This window comes from Schistocerca cancellata, chromosome 2 (assembly GCF_023864275.1).
Source record: "Schistocerca cancellata isolate TAMUIC-IGC-003103 chromosome 2, iqSchCanc2.1, whole genome shotgun sequence".
NCBI classification, from domain to species: domain Eukaryota; kingdom Metazoa; phylum Arthropoda; class Insecta; order Orthoptera; family Acrididae; genus Schistocerca; species Schistocerca cancellata.
In genome coordinates, this window is record NC_064627.1 from 463,705,736 (window position 1) to 463,729,092 (window position 23,357).

The following is a 23,357-nucleotide window of genomic DNA, read 5'->3' on the forward strand; positions in this document are numbered from 1 at the left end:
GTAACACAATTGTAGCTTATAATTATACAGTGACTAGACATTTGCAACTGCACTCAGCTATTGATATCATTTGACTCTTCCTGCTACAACTAGAGAGCCTGTGACCCGAGCATTTCAACCACAACCCAGCAAATGTGCACTACCCGATATGGTTGTGCATTGCTCAGGCAGTAGCAAATGAGGGCACTGTTTCCAGGTGGGTTATGACTTCATAACTTGTCACATAGCTGTCACCACAGTCTGGTCTCCAGACAGTAGGCCTGTGACTTATTGTGCCATATTACACTTTATTCAAAGTCAATTTAATGCAAGGGTTACAGGCTGTCAGAATAACATATTAAATTTGATGAGATCCATAGGCATACACACTGGGTGCATCTGGTGTTCCATCCCATTCCTTGTGCCGTTTCCCTAAGGGCTGAAATTATTTGCCCTGTATTTGAACTGATGATGCTTTATAGAAACCTACCCTTTTGTGTTTACCTGTTCCTGACACAGTACACAGTAGGTTTGCTAAAGTGAAGTGAATTCACTGGCTCAGTGTTAGCTTTTGTAGAGGTTAGCACATCAGTATTGTTGTTTAGGTTGATGGTTATAACACCCTAAGTTTGTCGTGGACCCTATCTCAACTCTACAGGGTATCTAGCTCTACCACTGACACACAACTCACAGTCAAGTGAATGAGTAGTGATATATGCCGTTTGCCCTGTAGAGGGCACAGGATCCACAGGAGAAGATAGTATGTGAGGTTTCTTTAGTGTCTGTGGTACACGATTCTTGGGAACCTTCCCAACACACCCATTTACAGCAACTTACTGTCATTTGACAGTAGTCAGGGTGATTTGCATTTGCTAACAAATGTCAACTAACTCATCCTATGCCTGAGAACAGCATTCACATTGAGGTTAAAGTGTTTCTGGTGCATTGTCTTACAGAACAGAAGATAATAACTTCAAAATAAGCTTGCTGATTCTCTTTGAAAGTAGTACACAAAATGAGATTTCTGTTAGGGAACAGAAGAATCTAAGATAAAACTTACTAATTTATTGAAATGTTTGGTGTTGTAGATGCTTAAAAACTTGAAACTAGTGTTCATTCAATAAATGCTGACAATGTTGAAAGGGAAAACTAAATGTAACACGATATGCTAGTTATAATACACTGATCTGGCAGAACATTATTGCCACCAACCAACTATCAATATAAAGCTGTCCAGGTCATAGCAGCATCATCTGGCAAGGAGAGACTGCTAGTCAGACACACACATGGTGTATGCAGTATCAGAGTGCATGCTGTCCGAGTGTAGAATGGGGAATTCGGAAACTGCATGTCATTTTGGGTGTTTGAGGAGTACTGTGGTGAGTGTCTTCAACTCGCAGCAAAACAAAAGTGAAACAACATCCAGACAATATGTAGGACATTCAGCCCAGTTGTCGATCATGTGATTATAGCCACAACATGTTTTGGGACAACATTATCCCATTTTTCAAGCGCTAAAAACAAGGAAACCAGATAAAACTGTCCACCTTATACTGTTAGAAATATAAAGATTACATAAGTCCTGAGTTATGGGCTAGTCACGACTTTTTTAAGCTGCACATATGTGTTGTCCACTCAAACCATAAAATGTAAAACATCCAAAGCCAATGCATCCACCATTCACGAAGCACAGTTGCAGATAAATCCGCTGGCATCACCTGCCAACAATTATATTTACTTAAAGCCTGATGCTCAACATCAACAGTACTACTTTCTGCCATAAAATCATTTAGAATTGGCTGTCTGGTCCTAGCCCATTCTAACTTACAATAACTTACACTGCAATCTGAATGAAAATAGCATGCATAAATCCTATGCCGCTTGTGAAATATGTTGGTGGCAGCTTCTTAAGGAAGATATTGCTAAAGTGTGCCCAGAAATGCCCTTTAGACACTTCCGTCCTCTCATTTAAAACACCGATGCACTCCTCTTTCAGGGCACAATAAATCTGTACCTAGGATCACACAGGCTAGAATCAGACAGGCATTTCTCAGATTTTATGACAGAAAGTAGTATTGTTTTGTACTAGGATCAGACAGAAATTTCTCAAAGATTTTATGACAGAAAATAGTATTGTTTTGTGTATCATTTCTACTAGCCTTCTTGTATGACAATTAAATTGGGGAAATTCTCCTGGGTTTTCCTTTGTAAAGGAACATTTGAAAATGGAGTTAAGAATTTCAGTTTTTGCTTTGCTACCCTCAATATAAGTTCCTGTCTCATTCACTAGGGACTGGACACTAACTTTGGTGCCAATAACAGCCTCTACATATGACGATAATTTCTTTGAGTTCTGTGAAAGATCACTTGACAGTATTGTGTTACGGTAGTCATTGAAGGCATCATGCATTGCTCTCTTGATTCTTGGGGGTGTACGATAATTTAAATGACAATAGTACTGCCAAAATTGTATAAAGTACAAATGTTGACAACAGTTGGGGCAATAGCACAAAATACATTTTTTATGGCACAGTGTAAAAAAACACACATTATATGACAATGTATCCATGACGTTTAGTACAGTCACTAGGAAAAACACATTTAAATTTTATATTAACTTTTTGTACCCAAGTTTTTGAGATGAATTTATCTGATGCACCATTTACACTAGCATGCCAAAGATGAACATTCCAGTGTCCAGTGTCAGTACATCTCGTGGAAAAGATGTAAAATATTGAGCACAACAAAGCAACATCTTTCACATGAGGTGACCAACAGTTCCTCTTAGTTAAATGGTCATATTCTCTTTTTATTGTTATTTCTCAGTGTATCTGTATGCCTTTCATACTGATCATTCAGTTTCATTAAACAATGTACTACTTCTTTTTTTTTTCATTCATAAACCGAATAGACAATTGTACCACTTAGACACAGATAACAAAGGTTTTGTTTGACACATTGTACACCAGGAAACTCAGTGTAAACCATTGATCCAGTTGTGATGAAACTTTGGTGAGTTGTTCTCTGCACACTTATGAAGGTTCATAACCCCTAAAAAGGAGTACATCTATATTTACATCTACATCGATACCCTGCAAGCCACCATGAGGTGTGTGGCAGAGCGTACACCATACCACTACTTGTCATTTCCCCTTCTGCTCCACTCGCAAATAGAGCAAGGGAAAAATGACTGTACACCTCCGTATGAGCCCTAATCTCCTGTATCTTATGTTTGTGGTCCTTATGCGTGACGTATGTTGGCAGGACCAAAATTGTTCGACAGTCAACTTCTAATGCCGGTCATCTAAATTTTCTTTGTAGTATTTCCCAAAAAGAATGCCGCCTTCCCTCCATTTGAGTTCCCGAAGCATCTCCATAGTTTTATTCAAACCTACCGGTAAAATTGAGATTAATGAGAAACCAACATATGAGGCATAGCTTTTGTTTTATGACTTCTTTACTACTAAAGCTATTTGCAACACATTTCGCAATGTTGCGTCAAAACTTTCAAATCAGTCGGTCAAGAACTTTCCGAGATTTGCTGTTAAGAACAAGTGAATGGAAATTTAAATGTTCCTAATCATATACCAGTGATTCCAACATACATGCCATTTGAGTTCAAATGCAATTTCCATTCCGACTCACATTTGCAATGACCATGAAGGCACAGGGACAACCACTACAATTGACAGACTAAATTTGGAAAATCCATGCTTCTCACATGAACAACTGTATTTGGTGTGGGAAACCATCTGACTTATTTGTGTGCACCAGATGGAAAAACCAAAACTATTGTGTATCCAAAAACTCACCAATAAATAGATTATGAAATAACTACTTTTTTTGCTTCCTACGGTATTGCAAGACATACTGGGTGCATCTAGTTTAATATCAAAATAATGATAATTCTCTACTGTTTTAGGGAATAGATCTATCTAGATTATTTGAAAGCAGTATTATGATTACTTGTGGAGGCTGTAGCTATTTTATTCTAAGTAATTAATGTTCATGAACTGTACATTTGTTCCCAGGCGTAATTTCACATGCCAAATTAAATGGCTCACTAGAAAGTGCCACTTGACAACAGAAACAAAATGTTATGTAGCAGCTATCACCTAACAATAATTTTAATGTATGTAACAATTATTTTAAGACACATTCATCAGATGTTAAGAGTGTGTCCTTTAAATCTGCCCTGCCATTCAAATAAAATAGTGACTAATGCAACAAATTAACTACTCCAGAATGTTTTTGATTTTTTGTTTCTTGTGGTTCAAAAACCATTTAGTTTGAAGTTTGATCAATGTTTAATGTTATCACTCTTTGCAGTGATGTGCACAAAGAGCCCACCTAGGTTCATTGAAAACAGTATTATAATTTATTGTGGTGGCTGTATCAGTTTTTTCTAAACAGTTAATGTCTGTAAACTGTGGCCTTATTCCCAGGCAGAAGTTCCCATTACAAATTGATTTACACAACCAGAACTGTCACATGCCAACAGAAACATAAAAAGGGCCTTACAACTGTCATCTAGCCATAATTTTAATGCAAATATATCAGATGAGAAGGAGATGTATTGCCCTTAAAATAAAATTGTGACTAACATAGATAATCCACTTTTCCACAGAGGTGACATTTTCTTTTCTTGTGATTTTGTCTAAATTATTATAAATGTTAAACTAATATTATAGTCTGTAGTGAAGTGCAAAGTGATATACCTCCAGACCTTTGTTGGTCTTAGATAAGTACGCTGCCACTTCTTTAGTGAGGAACAAACAGCGGTCTCAAATGATAAGTACTTTTCTGCTAAAGGCTGACATCCATTTTTAAGATACAATGTGGCATATAATTTTAATGTATTTGGAAGGTTTGTACCTTTGAGTGAGCTCCATTGAATCACAGAGCATTACTCATAAAAGGGAAAGATTCATTTTTGGGTTTTAGTCTATCAATACTTTCCAAAAATACATACATAAAGTAAGGTCTTTGACCAAAGCAATGTGTAATAGAAAATACCTGGTTGCGAGAAAAAAAAGTGTGTCTATTGTTACCTAGTGGTAACTTATGTGTCATGTTGCAGGTTCTTGCACTGATGGAGTCAGATTCCCTTCGGTATCAACACAAGATGAAGGAAATTTTGAGGGATATACGTGATATATTTGATCAAGTGGATAAACAGGTTAGTCACTGTACATATTTTTAAGACACTCACTTGTACACACACGTCTAATTAACACTCTTAGTTCGAAGTATACTCCAATTCCTAGTGGCTAGTGCTGCCTCATTATCTAGAAAATTTGTTCTTGTGTTATTGTGGGAAAAAATAGTCTGCTACACTAGTTCAAAATGACATTTTCCAATGACTACTTTTCATAGATACTTTTCGAGAAAGAATTTGAGGACCGAACGAGATGGCGCAGTGGTTAGCACACTGGATTCGCATTTGGGAGGATGACGGTTCAAAGCCATGTCCGACCGTCCTGATTTAGGTTCTCCGTGATTTCCCTAAATCACTTCAGGCAAATTCTGGGATGTTTCCATTTAATGGGCATGACTGACTTCCTCCCCCACCCTTCTCTAATCTGATGGGACCAGTGACCTCACCGTGACCTCACCAAAAATCGATTGTTAAAGACAGTGCCAGAATATAAATATAGTATTACTGAATATCTGTATGTAAACTGAAACTTTCTCAGAAGTTCTTATTGGATATATGAAAACTGTTATAGACAGTATATAGATAATAATGAGGCAGCTTCTCATTTGGCTTAAAAAGAACAAGTACAAATAGTTGTAGAATGTAACATATTGGAAATATATTTTGCATATCTACTTATACATCATTAAATTGTGTCAACTAGTTCCTTGGTGCTGTGCTTTATTATAGATAAATTTAGAGTTTTTTCTTTTTTTAATATCATATAGAGTTTAGTCATTTTGTAGTACATTTAGCTGTATGTAATATTACAACCACAATGTGCTTTGGCAAAAATTGCATGTGCATACTTAAAATGAGAAATAAATAGAAGCACACATTTTTATGGGAAATAAATAGAAGCACACATTTTTATCTTCACGACAGAAATAAATAAAAGTACATTTTATCTTACCAATTAAAGTGAAGCATCTTTATCTTCATAACATAAATAAAAATACCTCATTTTCATATTCAGGACTTTGTTTACACTTTAATTTATGTTTTATTATTTTAACTTTGTGGTACTGATTGCATCTTGTATTTTACTTAAGTGTGAAGTTAGATTTTCAGTACCACTGTTCTTACACTAAGGACTACCTTACAAATCTAAGAATTCATTTGTTCTATCAAAACTTTTGTCAGTTAGGAATGGTTTTAGATTCTTTTTGAGGACGTGTACATTATTGATTTCCTTATTTATATTGATGGGAAACTTATTGTGTTTCTTTGTTGTAACTCCCTAATGTATCTTTACCAGTTTGGCAGAGCCTTGGTGAAAATATATATGTATATTTTTTTGTTGTGTCACGGTTGTGAATGTCACAGTTTGTCTGAGAAATTGTCCTATAGTTGGCTACCAACAACACTTGTATTCAGAATGTCTCTCCTTAAAGTCATCAGGCATATTTCCTCTGGTGTTTCAACCGATATTTGTAATTTCGTTTTAACATTGTGTAGTGAGAGTTTGCCCAAATAAACACTACTCATTACATCTTTCATGCAATGCACAATTTTGATGGAAAGTGCCGGTTTGTTTCCTGTTACAAACAAAATTATTTTGAAAGAAGAATTTGACATGCCCATTTGATAGTGTTATTTTATTGATACGTATTTACAGGAACAGTAAAACATGAAGAATAACCAGTACTCCATCTGTGACAGCACTGCCCTGTCCTGCACTGACTGCTACCATTAGACATGCTGTGCTACTGAGTTGCTGATGGACTTCTGTTTATTCTTTCTATTTTACTGTCCTTATTAAAACATATAGATAAAATGAATATCCCACGGTAGTAATTTTGGACCACTCTATTGAATGCACATGTAAAATTCCACCTTAAAATTAATTTTGTCTGTAACAGGAAACAAACCAATACTTGTTGTTGACACTAGGCTTTGCATGAAAGATGTGAAAAGCACTATTTGTTTGGACTGATTCCAGGTACACAATGCAAAAATGAACTTGCAAATATTTGCTGAAACACAAGAGAAAATGTACCTGATGATCCTTAGGAGAGACGCCCTATCTTGACCTATAATGTGAATATCCTGAGGGATATGAAGATACCCTTGCAGCATGTTCTTTTAGCAACTTTACATATTAATCTAATTTTTTGTTTTTGGAGTTTCAAAACATTCTCATTTCCTCTAACATATCCTCAGACTATAACACTATTTATCATAGTACAGACTAGAAATAAGCAAAATATGACAGTTGCATTATTTTTCAATTAAAAAAAAGTGAGAAATAGCTTTCTGTGCAAAACATGGCTAAATGTGTTGAACAGCTTATTATTTTTCTCATTTCATCTCAACAGATTGCCCATCCAGATGCCTAGGAAGTTCATCTGTGGATTTTCATTGATTTTCTGAATGTTAATACCATTTCAGGAACTTGATGTTTTTTATCTGGAATATCACGACATTAGTTTTTGAAGGAAAAAGAGATTATTAGTCTTTTTACTGTGAACCATTTGTATACTTGGTACTGTATTCTCTTGGCTACAACCTGCTTTATGGATTTGGGAATTTTGAAGAGAAAATTTGTATCATCAGCATACATCACTATTTTTGCCCTGTTATTAATTGTAATTGACAGATCATTAATGTAGAGCAAAAGAAAAATCAGTGTAACAAGGACTGAGTCCTAGGCATTTCCATACTTGTCCCCATTCTGAATTTATTGTTACCCTTGATCTGCTAGGACAACTATTTGTTTTCTTTGAGGCCATAGTGTAGAACATATTTTTACACATCAAAGGCCCTAATGTGCTAACAAAGGATTCCCACTGGATACCTTGTGAAATTTGACTCTTCTAGAATTTCATTGGTGAGACTGAGTATGGCTCTTTCTGTGGAAATCTCTTTACAAAAGATAATCTGCAAAGGTTCAGTAATTCATTTTGTGCAATGTGTTTATAAAACCTGTCATAAACTATTCTCCCAAACACTTTTGAAAACATTGGCAGCAGAGATATGGGCTTGTAGTTGGGTGTTAGATGTCTTTCTCCACTTTCGTGATTTGCCATCATCTATCAGGAAATATGCCAGTTTTCATTGGCAAGTTACACAAATAGCACAATGTGTGACTTATTAAGTCTAGAGAGGATTTTAAAATTGTACTTGATATACCACAAAACCCCGAGGACTGGGTATGTTTTACTAATTTTATGATTTTTACAAGGTTATTTTTAGTAGTTGCACTTTTGAAATGAAATGCATTGTTTGTTACATGTTGCAGGTGATCAGGCACCTCTGTGGCTTGTACAGGAGACTGGTTGTTGTGGTATTCTCTTTTTCCCAACTACAGTGAGGAAAAAATCATTGAATTCTGAAACTGCCACTTTTTGATTCCACTATAGAGGACTTTGATTTCCCTACTTGTTCTAATTTTGTGTTCCTATTTGTCTCACTTTTTGTGATGTTCCATATAGTTTTTATATTATTTTTGTCAAGCACTATTTCCTTTCCTGTGGGTTGGTTTGATTTTAATCTCTCTTTGGGGCAAGCAGGCTGCAGAGTGTTGGAGGAAGGAGCTTATGAATGAAGTGATTTTCTCATTCAGTGTCTGCCTGGTAATACTTCTTCTGTTGTTTTCATCGTAAAGTATTTCTAAATATAGTGTTAGATTCCGCATTTAATGTTCTGACATTTTTAACTTTGATGTGATCACTTGCTGCTTTCCTGCTCTCTAGTTTTAAGATTGTAATTTGACCATAATGGTTGAACAGGCCATTTATTATAGCCTGTTCATTTACTTCATTGTAACAAGTGGGGTTCAGGTACAGATTATCAGAAGTGTTCTTTCTGAGCCATTCTACATTTGTTCAGAATGCAATCATAGGGAATAAGTTGAAAGTGAACAATGATGGTTTCGACTGTTCATGGCTACTATTACTTGGAATGAAATCAGTGTTAAAATCTCCACATAATATAATTTTACTGTTGTTTCTATAAAGTTCTATAAGAATTGTTTCTAGCTAGGAGAGGAGCTTTGAAATGTTTACTGCAGATGCTCTGTAAACTGTTATAATTATGAGGGACAGAGTTTCCAGAACTGATTTTACAGCACAGCATTCAGTATGTTGTTTAAAGAAGTATTGAATTAAATCTGTGACCTGTGACAGCAGTGTGTTGTTGGTCATAACTGCTGCCAAGTACCAGGCCATTTTCCTGTCTTTTTTTTTCCCCCTCCAAGGTCCTTCTAGTTGCTCGAATGTTCGCATATTGGCATTTATAGCTGACTATTACTTTTAGATCACTTCCTCCCATAACTGTTGTTCATTTTATTATCATGTACATTAGGTAGCTTAAGTTTTCGATCCTCTTGTCAGTATCGACATGTTTCCATCATTAAAATTTGATATTTTCAACGTTTTTGAGTTGTAGGATTTTTTGCACTTACGAATGTCACTATCTTAATACTTTTATTTGACAGAAGTATCGAATTTTGCACAAAAAATAATGCTCTGTGCTACACAAGCACGGAACTCCATTACTGACTGTTTTTCAGAACATTTCAGTAATTATAGAGGAATTAATGCACTTATTTCATTTAATTTACCTATTAATCTTATACAACACATCATATTTATATTTTAATACATTAGTTTGCTCTAATAATCCATGATGATTTAATTCATGCAATTGTGATAGTTATGTTTTATCCACAAATCTGTTTAAACAGTATTTTTATCACAGCCATAATTGTTAATTCGTGTTGGGCTTTCACACAAGTACAGTGGATCTTTGATTTTATTTTCTCCAATTTTATATTTTTCTTGGTTCTATGCTACAAACCCCTGTGACGTATCATGTGACTGAATGAGTTACAAATGGCACAAAAAACAGATGGTTCTCACATGGGTTGTGACGGAGTTAAGGGAATATTGTAGGCTGTTGTGGAGAGGGGAGACATGAGAGAGGAAATACTGATGTAATCCATGATCAGCATTGGCAGCACAGCTTGCAACATTTAGCTGCACTGCACAATTATGGTACAACTACTGCTAGGTTGCAGCAGCAATGGGAAAATGGGACAGTTGACTTGGAGTGTTTCAGACTGAGCCAATACGTGACAAAGGAGCCCAGCTGCCACCTTTTCTTGTGCCACTTATAACTCAGTCTCATATTTTTGCATGTAGTTCTGATGTACTGTATTGAGCAACAGCATTGATTGTCAACCTTTTAAATTCAAACATGGAGTCTCGAAGAATATGCTAAGTCACAATCAAGGAAACATCATCCATTTTTAGATAGTGAACTCTTATTGGCTGGTGACTTGTTATGTCACCCAATATCCAGCACAGCCACCACACTACGCTAACAAATGTAAAATGAGCTTGCCTGCTGGATGTGTGGAGAGGTGGAGTGGACCTTGAATGACAGGAGTGCCGGTAGGGGTGAAAGCATTTTGTGAAGTGATGAAGATAGTCTTTTCACGCAGATCATGTGCTATACAAGAAAAGTCATGCACAAATAGAACAACAGTTTTGGGATAGCACAGTTTAAAGACTTTTGTGTTCAAATCTGACACTGTACAGTTGCAACAACTACATACACTACTCATGTGTATACTTTGCACCACACACCGTAGATCATAAAGATTGGCAGCACTGATAGAAGGCATGAAGCAAAATTGTAGCGCCTGAGCTTACTTTTAAATTTACTTTATACACAGTGTACAGGAAAATCACTGAGCTGACTTAAGCTTTGGTGAACTGTGGAAGTAACCCATTTCTCCACATCTGTGTTTCTCTCATCAAGAGAAGAAAACTACACACACATCACATGGATAAAATTCTATAACAGGGCCAGCAGTGTACTTATGTGTTTCGTGCAGGAGCATTGTCAGCACTTGCCATGAGGTATGATGTGAACGAAAGAAGGTGTGCCAGCTGTATGCGTTATGCAACACAGTCAGTGAGGAAGCAGCAGACAGATGATATGTTTGGAAGTAATACATTCAGAAGGAAAGGGTGAAACATTGCTGTAAACAAGTATTCTTAATTTAATTGCTCCTTGTTTGATTCACAGTTGTTTAAACTGTGATAGTATCTGCAAACTGAGGACAGTGTTGCAACCTGTGATATATTCATAAAAGCAGTGAAATATTACTCTGCTCTTTGTTGCTGCACTATCGATCTGTGTGAGCACACTAAATGTATCAATGTTTTTTAATTAAATCATGGGAGGAGGTAGAGTTGCACATCAAATGTGCAACTCTGTTATAAATAAACATTGATGCCTTCTCCTATGATTTAACTAAAAAAACATTGATCCACTTAATCAGTGCACTCACACAGTTTCATTGCATATTCTTTTCACCACTCTATTTGATTCATTTTCGTGTCTCTGCAATTAATCCACAAGACATACACTAATGTCAGTCCACTTTATAGCACTTGCTGCCATAATCACAAAATCTTGAAACTCACTAATACACAAAAAACAGCAAACAAGATAATGGTTTCAATTTTGGTGCTAGAGATACATTGCCTCTCTACTCACCTCTCATTGATTATGCCGAAGAATCATCCCATTGGATACGATTGCCTCTCTTCTCACCTCTCATTGATTGTGTCAAATAATCATCCCATTGGATACGTGAAACTGACAAATTGACAAACTGTGAGCAGTAAATAAACATCACATAACTGCTGCTGGCCCTGATCTAGACTTTGACCCCCAAAATGTTGTTGTATTATGACACCTTTCACTTTACAGTTTTCAGTTTAATTCACCACGTTCATCAATTTTTGCTTTTTTTGTGAGCATAAAGAAAAGATCTCTCAAAATCGCATGTTTTGATGTATAATTTGTGGTTGTAGCATGTTGGAAAATAGTTTGATACCTTGTACCCTGATACCAGTTTCAGTTTTTTGATGAGTTTTTACTTACTGTTACACATCTGTGATTTGTTAAGATTGATGAAATTAATTACCTCAAATTATTGTATAAACATTGCCTCGTGCATTTAATTTCCTTTGCTTATACAGATTTTGCACAATGTATTGGAGAGGATTATGACTTTTAATCATATTTGCCAATTACATATGGTTTTGCTCATATTTTGGAAGTTTTACTTTTCCTTGATTCTGCAGTTTCCTCAATTTTGTGTTTTTACTATACCCCATATATCTCTGGTGACTCATTATTTACAATAGCAAAATTTTGAATGTATGTATTTCTGTGCCATAAACTGATGGTTAGCAGACACTCTAATCAGTTCCACACACTATTACTTTTGCACTGGCTTCTTCAATCACTATGATAATATCTAGCAGGAAATGTATTGTCTAGTACAATTTTTCAACTGAAATCTGTAGATCTGTTATGCATAAAATTAACGTCTGCTACTATCTATATCTAAATATCCATTATGAGAAATCAAGATCTTTCTTTTACCATTTACCGTCTACCAGTTGAGATTGTTTGTCATGATCTCTCACCAGTAAAACAAGCCTGTGGTACTTTGTGTTGCACTTGTTAACATATGCTTAGTTTTCACTATTATCATTACCTGACATTGATTACGCAAACTTGAACAGCTGACAAAATCTTTGCATAGTTAAGGGGACAGATGCTTACAAGATTTACTGTGTTGTTTGTCAGAGTTAATATGCAGGTTCTACGGAGAGCTCTGGATTACCATGATTAACATGTGTCTCACACTAAGAATGACTGCTCGTCTACTTCAGTAATAGAAGTCAAAATATTGCTTCACATTTTGTCGAATATAATGATATGAACTGTGTCACCAACTTAGCATGGGGCTGGGTTGAATCCTCAACCCGGTACTGAACTTTTCCTTATTTACCTTCTATCCTTGCATTCAATGAATTACATTCTGCTCTTATTTCTCACGCATGCCCTTCATAGCCACACCCTTCTCTTCTTCATTCTGATCAACCTATTTTAGGTTGATATGACATATATGTCACTTGTTAAATGGATTATTTATATTGTTAAGTATTCTGAATCTCCATTTCAAAACTATCACTTTGTTGCTTCATTTTTTTTCTGATGCTCTTGACCTTACAATCTGGGCTATTTTTGCTTTCCAGCTGATAACCTGTACAAGAAGTTATCCTTTTTTCTGTCTAGAAAATGTATTAGGTCACAGTTCATTACATATTTCATGTTCTTGTTGTCCTCGTGCTCATTGATGTAGCACTGGTGACAAAGAATGTTTTGACTGTTTCTGTTCAGTTTTTTGCTGCAGCTGATCTGGCAAAGAGATGATAATCAGCAGTTTTTACAGAAGATGCAAATTATTGACCTATTATCTGAATACTGCATGTTGGATTGGAATTGGAATGTTGTTATTGTGGCTGACAATGTGTAATACATGCTAGTTCAGAGTAGTGAACTATATCTTAATTTGAACAGACAGACTATAGCTAGTGCAATGCAGACATCAATGCCAGCAGAGTGTATGGGGCACATGGGTTTACACATGCAAAAATTTGTGGCAGTATGTAAACCAGTAAATCGAGATTCAGGAGAAGAAAAGGATGCTTCTATTCTCATACACTTTAATTTAATCTGGCTGCCTTCATTTCATCTCATTATTACAGTGGTACTGTTTCTATTTTTACCTGCAGAAGCATTAAATCATGTGTCCTATGTGCACATGTCTGGATCAAGACTAGATGTTGAAAACCAAGGAATTCTGCTACATGATAAAGTAACCAGAGATGCAAGCATTTGGCTACAATATTACTTTGTTTCAGGAAAAATGTTCTTTTTGCTTCGAAAAAAGGGAAACTTATTAGAGGGAGGGAGACTAATTGTGATTTAAGTAGCAAGATGGAGAGGATAATTAACAAATCAGATAGAAGTGAAAAATAAACTGACGCATAAGCTTATATGAAACAAAAATTATCATAGAGAAAGGAAAGAATCAGAAAGGTGTAAGTGATCTTAAGAAAGAACTGAGGAAGTAAAGCTAAAAGAATGAATTGCCAATGTCAGTGCAAAGTCAGTAAAAAGAACAAGGAAGGAGTAGCAAAGACGTAGTGGCTAGACAGGTGGACTGAAGCAACTACATGCTATTTAGCAAGCAAATGAATGTAAAGCTACTTTATTTGGGATGAGAAAATCAGTATCTAATGTATGGTGACGTGAATACAAAGGTCATAGCTAGTGTGTTTTGTAGTTATTCCTGTTTCATAGTATCTCTTACCAGTGTACAGGACAAGGTTACAGAGGAATATGATCCGTATGACAAGAAAGAGTGTTGAGTAGAAGCACAGAACTGAGTCAGTTTCGTAATTCTACTTAAGTACCAGACTGCTTGGATATTTATGAGAAATCAAGTACATGGTGAAACTGGTATTGTATTCATGAAACCATGTACATGCAAATCTCAAGACTATAAGGAAGAATGTTTTCCGTAGAGTGAATGTGAGTAGTCAAGATGTGAATAAAGTCCTATCTTCAATTACACTTTATACTGTTCCTGAATTGCAATGTTTTCTATTGCATTGTAATAATATACTAATATCAGAATTTTGTCCTCAAGAAAGTTTCATATCTCATTTCAATCAGTGTGTAACAGATAGTCAAAATGGGTTAATTTCATTCTTCTATGAGATAGACAAAGCATGGATAGCAAAAATTAGTGTGTTTGCATCTTTTTCTCTCTGAAACCTTTCAGCATACGATTTTCTAGTGATGATAAAGCACATAGGTATCAGCAGACAGAATAAGAGTTTTGTATATGTGAATGAAATGATTACATGCCATGTCCAATGTTCAAATAAAGCAAAGAAGTTGACATAAAGTAATTCTCTCTGTCTTGGTCAGTTTGTACTAATTCACTTACAGAAAATTACAAGATGCGGGTTTTATGAGTTATCTTTATACTTTGTCTCCATTTATCTATTTTTCTTCCGAATTCCTCAGGCTGAACACATATATGTAGAACATAGTAAGTAAGTATAACTTAAGGATTAGTTCAGTAAGTTATTCACATGGAATTATGGAAGAAACTTTCCAAGCCTGTATATTTTCCAGTAATGAATCGCCATCCTTGTCATTACTTTCAATATGACATATCTAAATCCCAGACTTATTTCCTTCCCCATTCTAGCCAAAACTGCACTGAAACTCCTATCTTTTTTCAGTGGAGCACTAATACTAATTTTAGATAATATGATTTGTTGTTGAGACACTGAGACACATATTTAAGTAAGACTGAAAACTTTGCTAATCTTTGGACAAATCCTTTTTAATGGTAGAGTACACACACACACACACACACACACACACACACACACACACACTCACACACATCAGTACACTGCATTGTGCCAGCTGACAACACAGCACTAGTGGAAACTGGGAGAGAGAGGCAAAGGTGCATGGGATAGTAATGCATTGTGGGCGTCAACAGCAGTGAGTCTGTGCAATGCACAATGAGGATATGACATGACAGATATGTGCAGGAGTGAAATGAGAGAGGTTGACAGAACAGAGAAAGGGAGACTGTGGGAAGAGGGTGTGGGTGCAAGATAAATGAAGTGACAGACCTGGGGCATGTGGAGGTGTGTCTGGGGCAGGGGATTACTGGAGACTGAGGCTAGGAGGATTACAGGAATGAAGGATTTATTGCAAAGACAACTACTTTCTATGTAGTTCAGAGAAACCAGTGTTGGAGAAATGAAACTGAGCATGTTGCCCACAGCAGAGTGTTCCACCACTGGGTGGTCATCTCTGTCCTTGGTCACAGTTTGGAGGTGGCTATTCATTTGGGTGGAGAGAAAGTTGGTGGTCATGCCACATATAATGATGTGCATAAATTGCAGCTGCACCCTCTTCCCTACAGTCTACCCTACATCTGTTCTGCCACTTACATTGTGTTATTGATACAGTTAATGATACAAGTGTGTGACTGACCTCAGAAAGCTAGACGTATGTTACAAAAACCATTACCGAGTCAATTTTGGAATCTGCAGATTGCATTAAATGTGTGTAAAGTTTCTTGTATCTTCTTACCAGGCTCTTGATTTTACTTTTGCGCAAGTTCTTCTGATGTCTTTTCTTAGACCTCAGCATTGCTTAATGAGATGGAGCAAACTTAATTTTCTTTCATTTGGAACTGTATCCCTGATATAAGTACAGCTGTGATGCATTACAATTGACACGTTTACCACCTCCGTGATATAGTAACCTTTGTTTATTATTCAGAAATGACTTATGGTGTAGCAGTATTACTGGAGCTCTCGAAAAAAGCTCAAATATTGCAATATAGAGTTTATAAGACTTCATGTGATAACTTGTCTTTAATGTGCAACTGGCTACAGTGTAATGTATTGTTCCACAATAATTGTTCTTTGACACAGAATGTTTATGGTGAAGGCGCAGCAAATTTGATATTTCATGAAAGTAAAATTTAAACTGTTCTTATTTGGTTTTCTTTCTCATTTTGGATCTTTTACCACTTATTAGGATGAATTCTATTATTTTTAACATCAGCCTACAACAAACATCATATACCTAAATGACGCAATATAACTTCCTCCCAATCCAGTCCTCCACATAATTATCATGTCATAATCAGTGTTTGCTGCACAAATTCACTGGTGCTGCTGCCTATGTCCCATTCAAAATCCCATGTACCTGCTGCCACCCTCCCACTTGTCACAGGTGCCAGTCACCCTTTCACAGCTTTTGCTCCCACTCCCCAACTCCTTTCATTCACTCCACCCAACATAAATCATCCCAGGCAAGCTGCAGGAGCAGAATTGCAATCCTGTTACAGCCAACAGAATGTAGCTGTACAGATGTGTGAGATATATATTCATCCAAAAGCTAGTAAAATTTTCAATCTTGAGTATATGCCCGTCAAGAACTCAACACTTCCACTAATGAAAGAGTTGTTACCTTCACTCCTCAGTTTCTTGCCTTCTACCAGAACTATATATTGTAAAATCATCTTCCAAAAATGTGAAATGTTTTTACCTCTTTTCTTTGATCACTAATAAAGTTCGTACACTTCTGTTGCTGAGTACCATTTTTTTATGTATTTAAAGACTATTAATAGTTAAATGACAGTACTTGTCATATGCAAAAATACTAATAGTTACAGGGCCTAATGGTACTGAAATCCAAGACACAATTTATTTCACAGTATTTTTTTACATATCTCTGACTGATTTGCTCCAGTTTTTAGATTGTTTATTATGCACTGTTTGCTGTTAGAATAGTTCCTCCTTCTGGCTGTTGTATTACATATTTTTAATTTAAGAAAAATAAATTGATTATCAATTTTTGTTTTTACAGAAATTTGTCAATATGAAATCATGGCGCTTACATTGGGATTACCAGCTATATAAGGCTATTGAATATCATTATCAGTTAGGTTTGGAGACTCTGAATGATCACTTGAGTGAAATCAGTATTGAACTTATTTTCAGGTAATGTAGTTTATTCACAATATACGAATTTTGTTCTTTGTTAAAAATGAACACTGGGAAAACTAATGAACTTACATGATAAGAAATAATATTTATGTGATACAAGTGATTCCTCTGTCGTACAGCACTTTCTAGAAAATGAAAATGAGACAAAGGCTTCAGAAGTTTAAATGAAACAATATGGAAATTGTTAAAAAAAAAAAAGATTTTGTAAATAATTCCACTTCTTCAAAAATTAACAAGCGAATACTTCTGGTTATATACCTCAGGTGTTTTGTCTTGATATAACGACAAAGTGGAAATCTTGGCAAGTGGTAAAAAATATACTCATGTATGGGTTTTACTTGATATAAACAATATAAGGAAAAGGATAGACTGCTACTCACTGTAAAGACATCACATTCAGGCAGCACTACAAAAAGACTGTTACACACCATCTATTTCCTTATACTGTTGATATTGCAACCTAGATTTTCGATTGTTTGATTTATTACTCGATATGGTTTGCTCAGTGGCTTTTCTATGAAAAAAAATCAATTTTTTATTCATATTGATGTCTTTTTTTGTGTAAGTGAGTGAAAATAATATGGAGGTCTCTGTGGAGTGTTGTGGTGACAGCACTGTCTGTCAGCTACTCATGTTGGCATGTAGGGCACAATAACAGATGCGCAAGTGAGTTGCAAAATGATGATAGCTGAGAGGAGCGGTAAACTACCCCATGCAGCAAAGAACAATGTAGTCAAGGGTTATTGCCACCTCTCTCCAGCAAGTCTCTTTGTTATGGGCGACGTGATTAGACACAGGTTTTAGAGGAACAATGGGCAGTAACGGAGTATAAATGAGGCTGAATTTGAGGACCGGATGTAATTTGATTCTGAGACTTGATAGTTGCTGAGTAGCCATACCAAGACGCTTGAGCACTGCAAAACCATGAGATAACTCTGCAGAGCCAGCAGCAACCTCCACCTCGAGACCAGGCTGTGTCTCTGCTGCCAAACTGGGTCCTTCACGAAACTTGGTACCACAGCCCCACCGGCCTGCTATCTGTACCTGCTGCCTGTGACGCTGAGGCCCAGGGAGGAACTTGGTGTTCCAGTGCCAGCTGCCATCCACTGCCTGTTCGAGGGGCACGAGTGGAGACTCACACACAGCTGCCTCCGCCACTGTGGAGCAAAGAGCAGCGGGCCTGCTGCCTGGCATGTCACTCTGACAGAAAGCACCTGTGTTGCAACTGGCCATGGCCTTGCCTTCCCTGCCAGCCCAGAGTCCTGATGCAGCTTCGTGGAGTGCCTTCCTAGTGGCTGATGCCAGGTGCACCATCTGGACTCATAAGGAGAGGCATGCCTGTCTCATGCAGAATTGAAGATATAGTGAAGTTATACTGTTAAATTGTCCACAGCATTTACACTGGTTCCCCACCACCTGTGGCATGACCACACATCCGCCACCCCCTACAGAGGTGGTTCATAGAGTGTGATGTCAGGAAGGAAGAGTGATGTCAGGAGGGCCAACGTCACGACAATCAACAGCAGAGGGTGTGTGATCCCTGCAGCACATTATTCGAGCCTCAGCCCGCAGCATCATCATTGGACTGAGTGAGAGTATTTTGTTCTTGTGTGGTGGTAATCATGGGGCTGTAGTTAATAGGGCATGATTTTATGAAAGTTACATTTACAAAACCAGGGGAGCCTGTGTGGATCTGTTGCAATTTGGGACTAATGGTACAGATGAATTGTTAGTACCTGTGTGTTGTACTCAGTGTAATTTACTTGGGCATTCTGCACCTTGTGCTGTATCAATAGTGGAACTGCTTTACTTGTAAACATTTTGGTCACAAGACTAGGCAATGTAGAGAGTTCAGGTGACTCATGATTAGTCAGAAGAAGTAACTTGGTAGAATACTTCGTGACTAACTGTTCTGTGCATATTGTTTTGTTGTCGCATAATTTTTATTATGGATAATGGTCGCAGAGGCAAAATCAGAGACACAAGATGACACCAGTGAAGTAGATGTGTGGTCATTAGTGGAACAGGTGTGGCTCAATTATGAGTGGATAATGTGGTTATGTTTAATGAATTAGCTGGAAAGAATCATGAGGTGGAAATGTTGGCTGAGGATGTGTTCGTATTTATAGAGGATCTTAAGTCATCGGCTGGCGTAGGGGTTTTGTGAGATAAACAGCTGTTGCAGATTGCAAGGTTATGGTTGTCAGGAGAAGCAAAATTATGTGTAAGCTGCACAGAAGCATTGCAAAATACATAAATTTTTTTTGACCATTTGAGACAGCAGCTGGAACAATGATACATGAAGCATAATAGCGCATGGTCCTTTCACGAACAATTAGGGATGGTATCCAGGAGACATAATAAGGAAGTAGAAGACTTTGTGCATAGAATTACGAAAATGAACATAAACATGTAGAGCTATCATTAAATATGGAGGTAAATGATGTGTTGCTGCAGGAGGCCAAGCAACTAGCGCTTCATGCTTTTTTAAGGGATTTGACACCATAAATGTCTAGGAGAGGGTGTATGGGGGCGTGTAAGGATCTTCATGAGGGGATTAGGTTAGCTTTGGAATAAAAAGAAGTTGGTAGGTTGACAGGGGTAAGAGAGTGAAAACAGGTATTTACTTTGAATATTAAGTGTTGTAATTATAATTGAACAGGACATATACAGAGGCTATGGTACCAATTACAGAACCCACAGTGTAACAGGAGTAACACAGGTCACCAGCAATTTGGTGGGAACGGCAGTAGAGGAGGTTTGGTCAACAGCAGAGTTGCTGGGATAATGGTAGAGGTAATCCAGTGAATAGGAATGGTCCGTTAAACTTAGAAGGTAGTTAGGACTGCCAACAGGAATTCCTGGTGGGAATAAGTTCAGTCAGAATGAATGCGAAATACAGAAACTTTTTTCGACCATTTGAGACACATTATGCCATAATGTGTGTTGCGGATGAAGGAGCTTATAAAGTATTGTTGGACACAGGAGCATGTGTGTCAGTAGCCTTGAGTGAATTAGTAGGTAGGAGGCAGTGGAACTCACCATGATACGATTTACGTGGGGTAGGGGGCAATGATATGCAATCATTGGTGTCAGTAGTGTCACTAGGACAACCATGTTTAAGCAGTGTGAGGCAGTGGTGCCTCATAGTGGAGGAAGAGATTAGTGTTTAATGTCCCGTCGACAATGAGGTCAGTGGAGATGGAGTGCAAGTTCGGATTAGGGAAGGATGGGAAAGGAAATGGGGTGTGTCCTGTCAAAGGAACCATCTTGGCACATGCCTAATGCGATTTACGGAAATCGTGGAAAACCTAAATCTGGATGGCTGGATGCAGCTTTGAACCATCGGCCTCCTGAGTGCGGGTACCACATGTATGTGAGGGGCTAGGCAGGGTCCTAGGGCTAGATTTTCTGGATCAATATGATGCCATAATTGACCTTCGATGACCTGTAGTGGAACTGAGGGGGAAGACATTCTGACTAGGGGAAACTGTTGTCAAAGTTAATCTGCTGCGAGGAGTGTCTAGTATACAATAAGGCCCAGTTAAACCATGAGTAATAGCATTAAGTCTTGATTTGCATGATTGTGTGTCAGAAGGCACCGGAAAATCACTATGGGTGAATGTGGAACTGAATTTATGAGTAGGTATGATATGTGTAACAGAACCATCAGAGGGTAGTGAAGTATTAGACACAGACTGTTGTTTGGTGAAACATAGTATTGTACATGTATGGGAAAGAGATGGAGGAAAAGTGGTACCCATCAATGCACATAATTTTGGTGTCAAAGATGTAAAGTTGTTAAATGAAATGATATTAGCTACACTAGAGATTCCAGATGAGGAAGATTGCCACACAGGAGGTGTACGCTATTAGGGGACACAGGACACTGCTAGGACTGCATTTTGTGATAAGTTGAAGCATTTGAAGGAGCAGAAAGAGCACAGTTGGAGAACCTGTTGCTAGGATTCCAGGGTCCATTTTTTCTGAGAAGTCTGTTGGCTGCCACATCAATAACACAATACAGGATTCCAACAGGAAATGAAGCACCGGTATACCAAAGACAATATAGAATACCATGGTCACTGCAACCAATTTTAGAAAAGTTCATAGATCAACAATTAGCTGACAGAATGGGAGAAGAAAGTAATAGTACTTGGCAGGAATTGTAATTGTACCTAAGAAGTCTATGGATGGTTCACAGAAGTATTGGTTTTGTTTCAATTATTGTTAAGTAACTTTTTAAGTAATAGAACCCAGTACGTTGTCCTCGATGGTGACTGTTCATCTGGAGTGCCCCAGGGAAGTGTGGTAGGTCCGCTGTTGTTTTCTATCTACATAAATGATCTTTTGGATAGGGTGGATAGCAATGTGCGGCTGTTTGCTGATGATGCTGCGGTGTAAGGGAAGGTGTCGTTGTTGAGTGACTGTGGGAGGATGCAGGATGACTTGGACAGGATTTGTGATTGATGTAATGAATGGCAGCTAACTCTAAATATAGATAAATGTAAATTAATGCAGATGAATAGGAAAAAGAATCCTGTAATGTTTGAATACTCCATTAGTAGTGTAGCACTTGACACAGTCACGTCGATTAAATATTTGGGCGTAACATTGCAGAGTGATATGAAGTGGGACAGGCATGTAATGGCAGTTGTGGGGAAGGCGGATAGTCATCTTCGGTTCACTGGTAGAATGTTGGGAAGATGTGGTTCATCTGTAAAGGAGACCTCTTATAGAACGCTGGTACGACCTATTCTTGTGTACCGCTTGAGCGTTTGGGATCCCTATCAGGTTGGATTGAGGGAGGACATAGAAGCAATTCAGAGGTGGGCTGCTAGATTTGTTACTGGTAAGTTTGATCATCACACGAGTGTTACGGAAATGCTTCAGGAACTCGGGTGGGAGTCTCTAGAGGAAGGGAGGCGCCCTTTTCGTGAATCGCTGCTGAGGAAATTTAGAGAACCAGCATTTGAGGCTGACTGCAGTAAAATTTTACTGCCGCCAACTTACATTTCGCGGAAAGACCACAAGGATAAAATAAGATAGATTAGGGCCCGTACAGAGGCATATAGGCAGTCATTTTTCCCTCGTTCTGTTTGGGAGTGGAACAGGGAGAGAAGATGCTAGTTGTGGTATGAGGTACCCAACGCCACACGCCGTATGGTGGATTGCGGAGTATGTATGTAGATGTAGATGTAGATATTTGAATAGCAAGGTAGCAACAGATGCACATCCTATTCTGAATATCAAGGAGGCCACAGATAACGTAGGCGAAAGCAAGCAATTCTTTACGTTGGACTTAAAGAGGAGATACCATCACTTAGAAGTGGCTACTGAAGGTATACGAAAAACAGCTTTTGCACCAATTGTTGACGACACTACCAATATAGGAGGATGCGTTTTGGGTTGATGAATGTTCCGGAAACATTCTAATGGCTGCTGGAGGGAGAACTGAGAGGATCGAAACCACGCCATTGCTTAGTATATCTTGATGGCACAATCATGCATTCAAGGGATGTGCAGGAACATAGACAGTGTATAAAAGAAGTATTTGCCAGATTATGAGCAGCTTGTCTCACACTCAGTGCTGAAAAATGTCACTTCGCTCTGGAAGAAGTTAACTACTTGGGCCATGTCATAAGTAAGAACCGTGGAATGACTGATCTGAGGTTGCTGCAAGCAGTACAAAATTTTCCAGTACCACAAACTACAAGAGAGTTACAATCTTTCATCAGTCTCACAAATTATTG

The 23,357-nt window shown here is 37.6% G+C and overlaps 1 protein-coding gene across 1 annotated transcript in view; it reads left to right on the plus strand.

Annotated features, from left to right (window-relative positions):
- The window catches only part of LOC126161972 (cytoplasmic dynein 2 heavy chain 1), a 778,966-nt gene that overhangs the window by 118,919 nt on the left and 636,690 nt on the right, over positions 1–23,357 (plus strand). Inside the window, 2 exon segments of the mRNA XM_049918163.1 lie at positions 5,060–5,158; positions 17,465–17,598. Of these exon segments, the coding sequence (XP_049774120.1) occupies positions 5,060–5,158; positions 17,465–17,598 (233 nt within the window).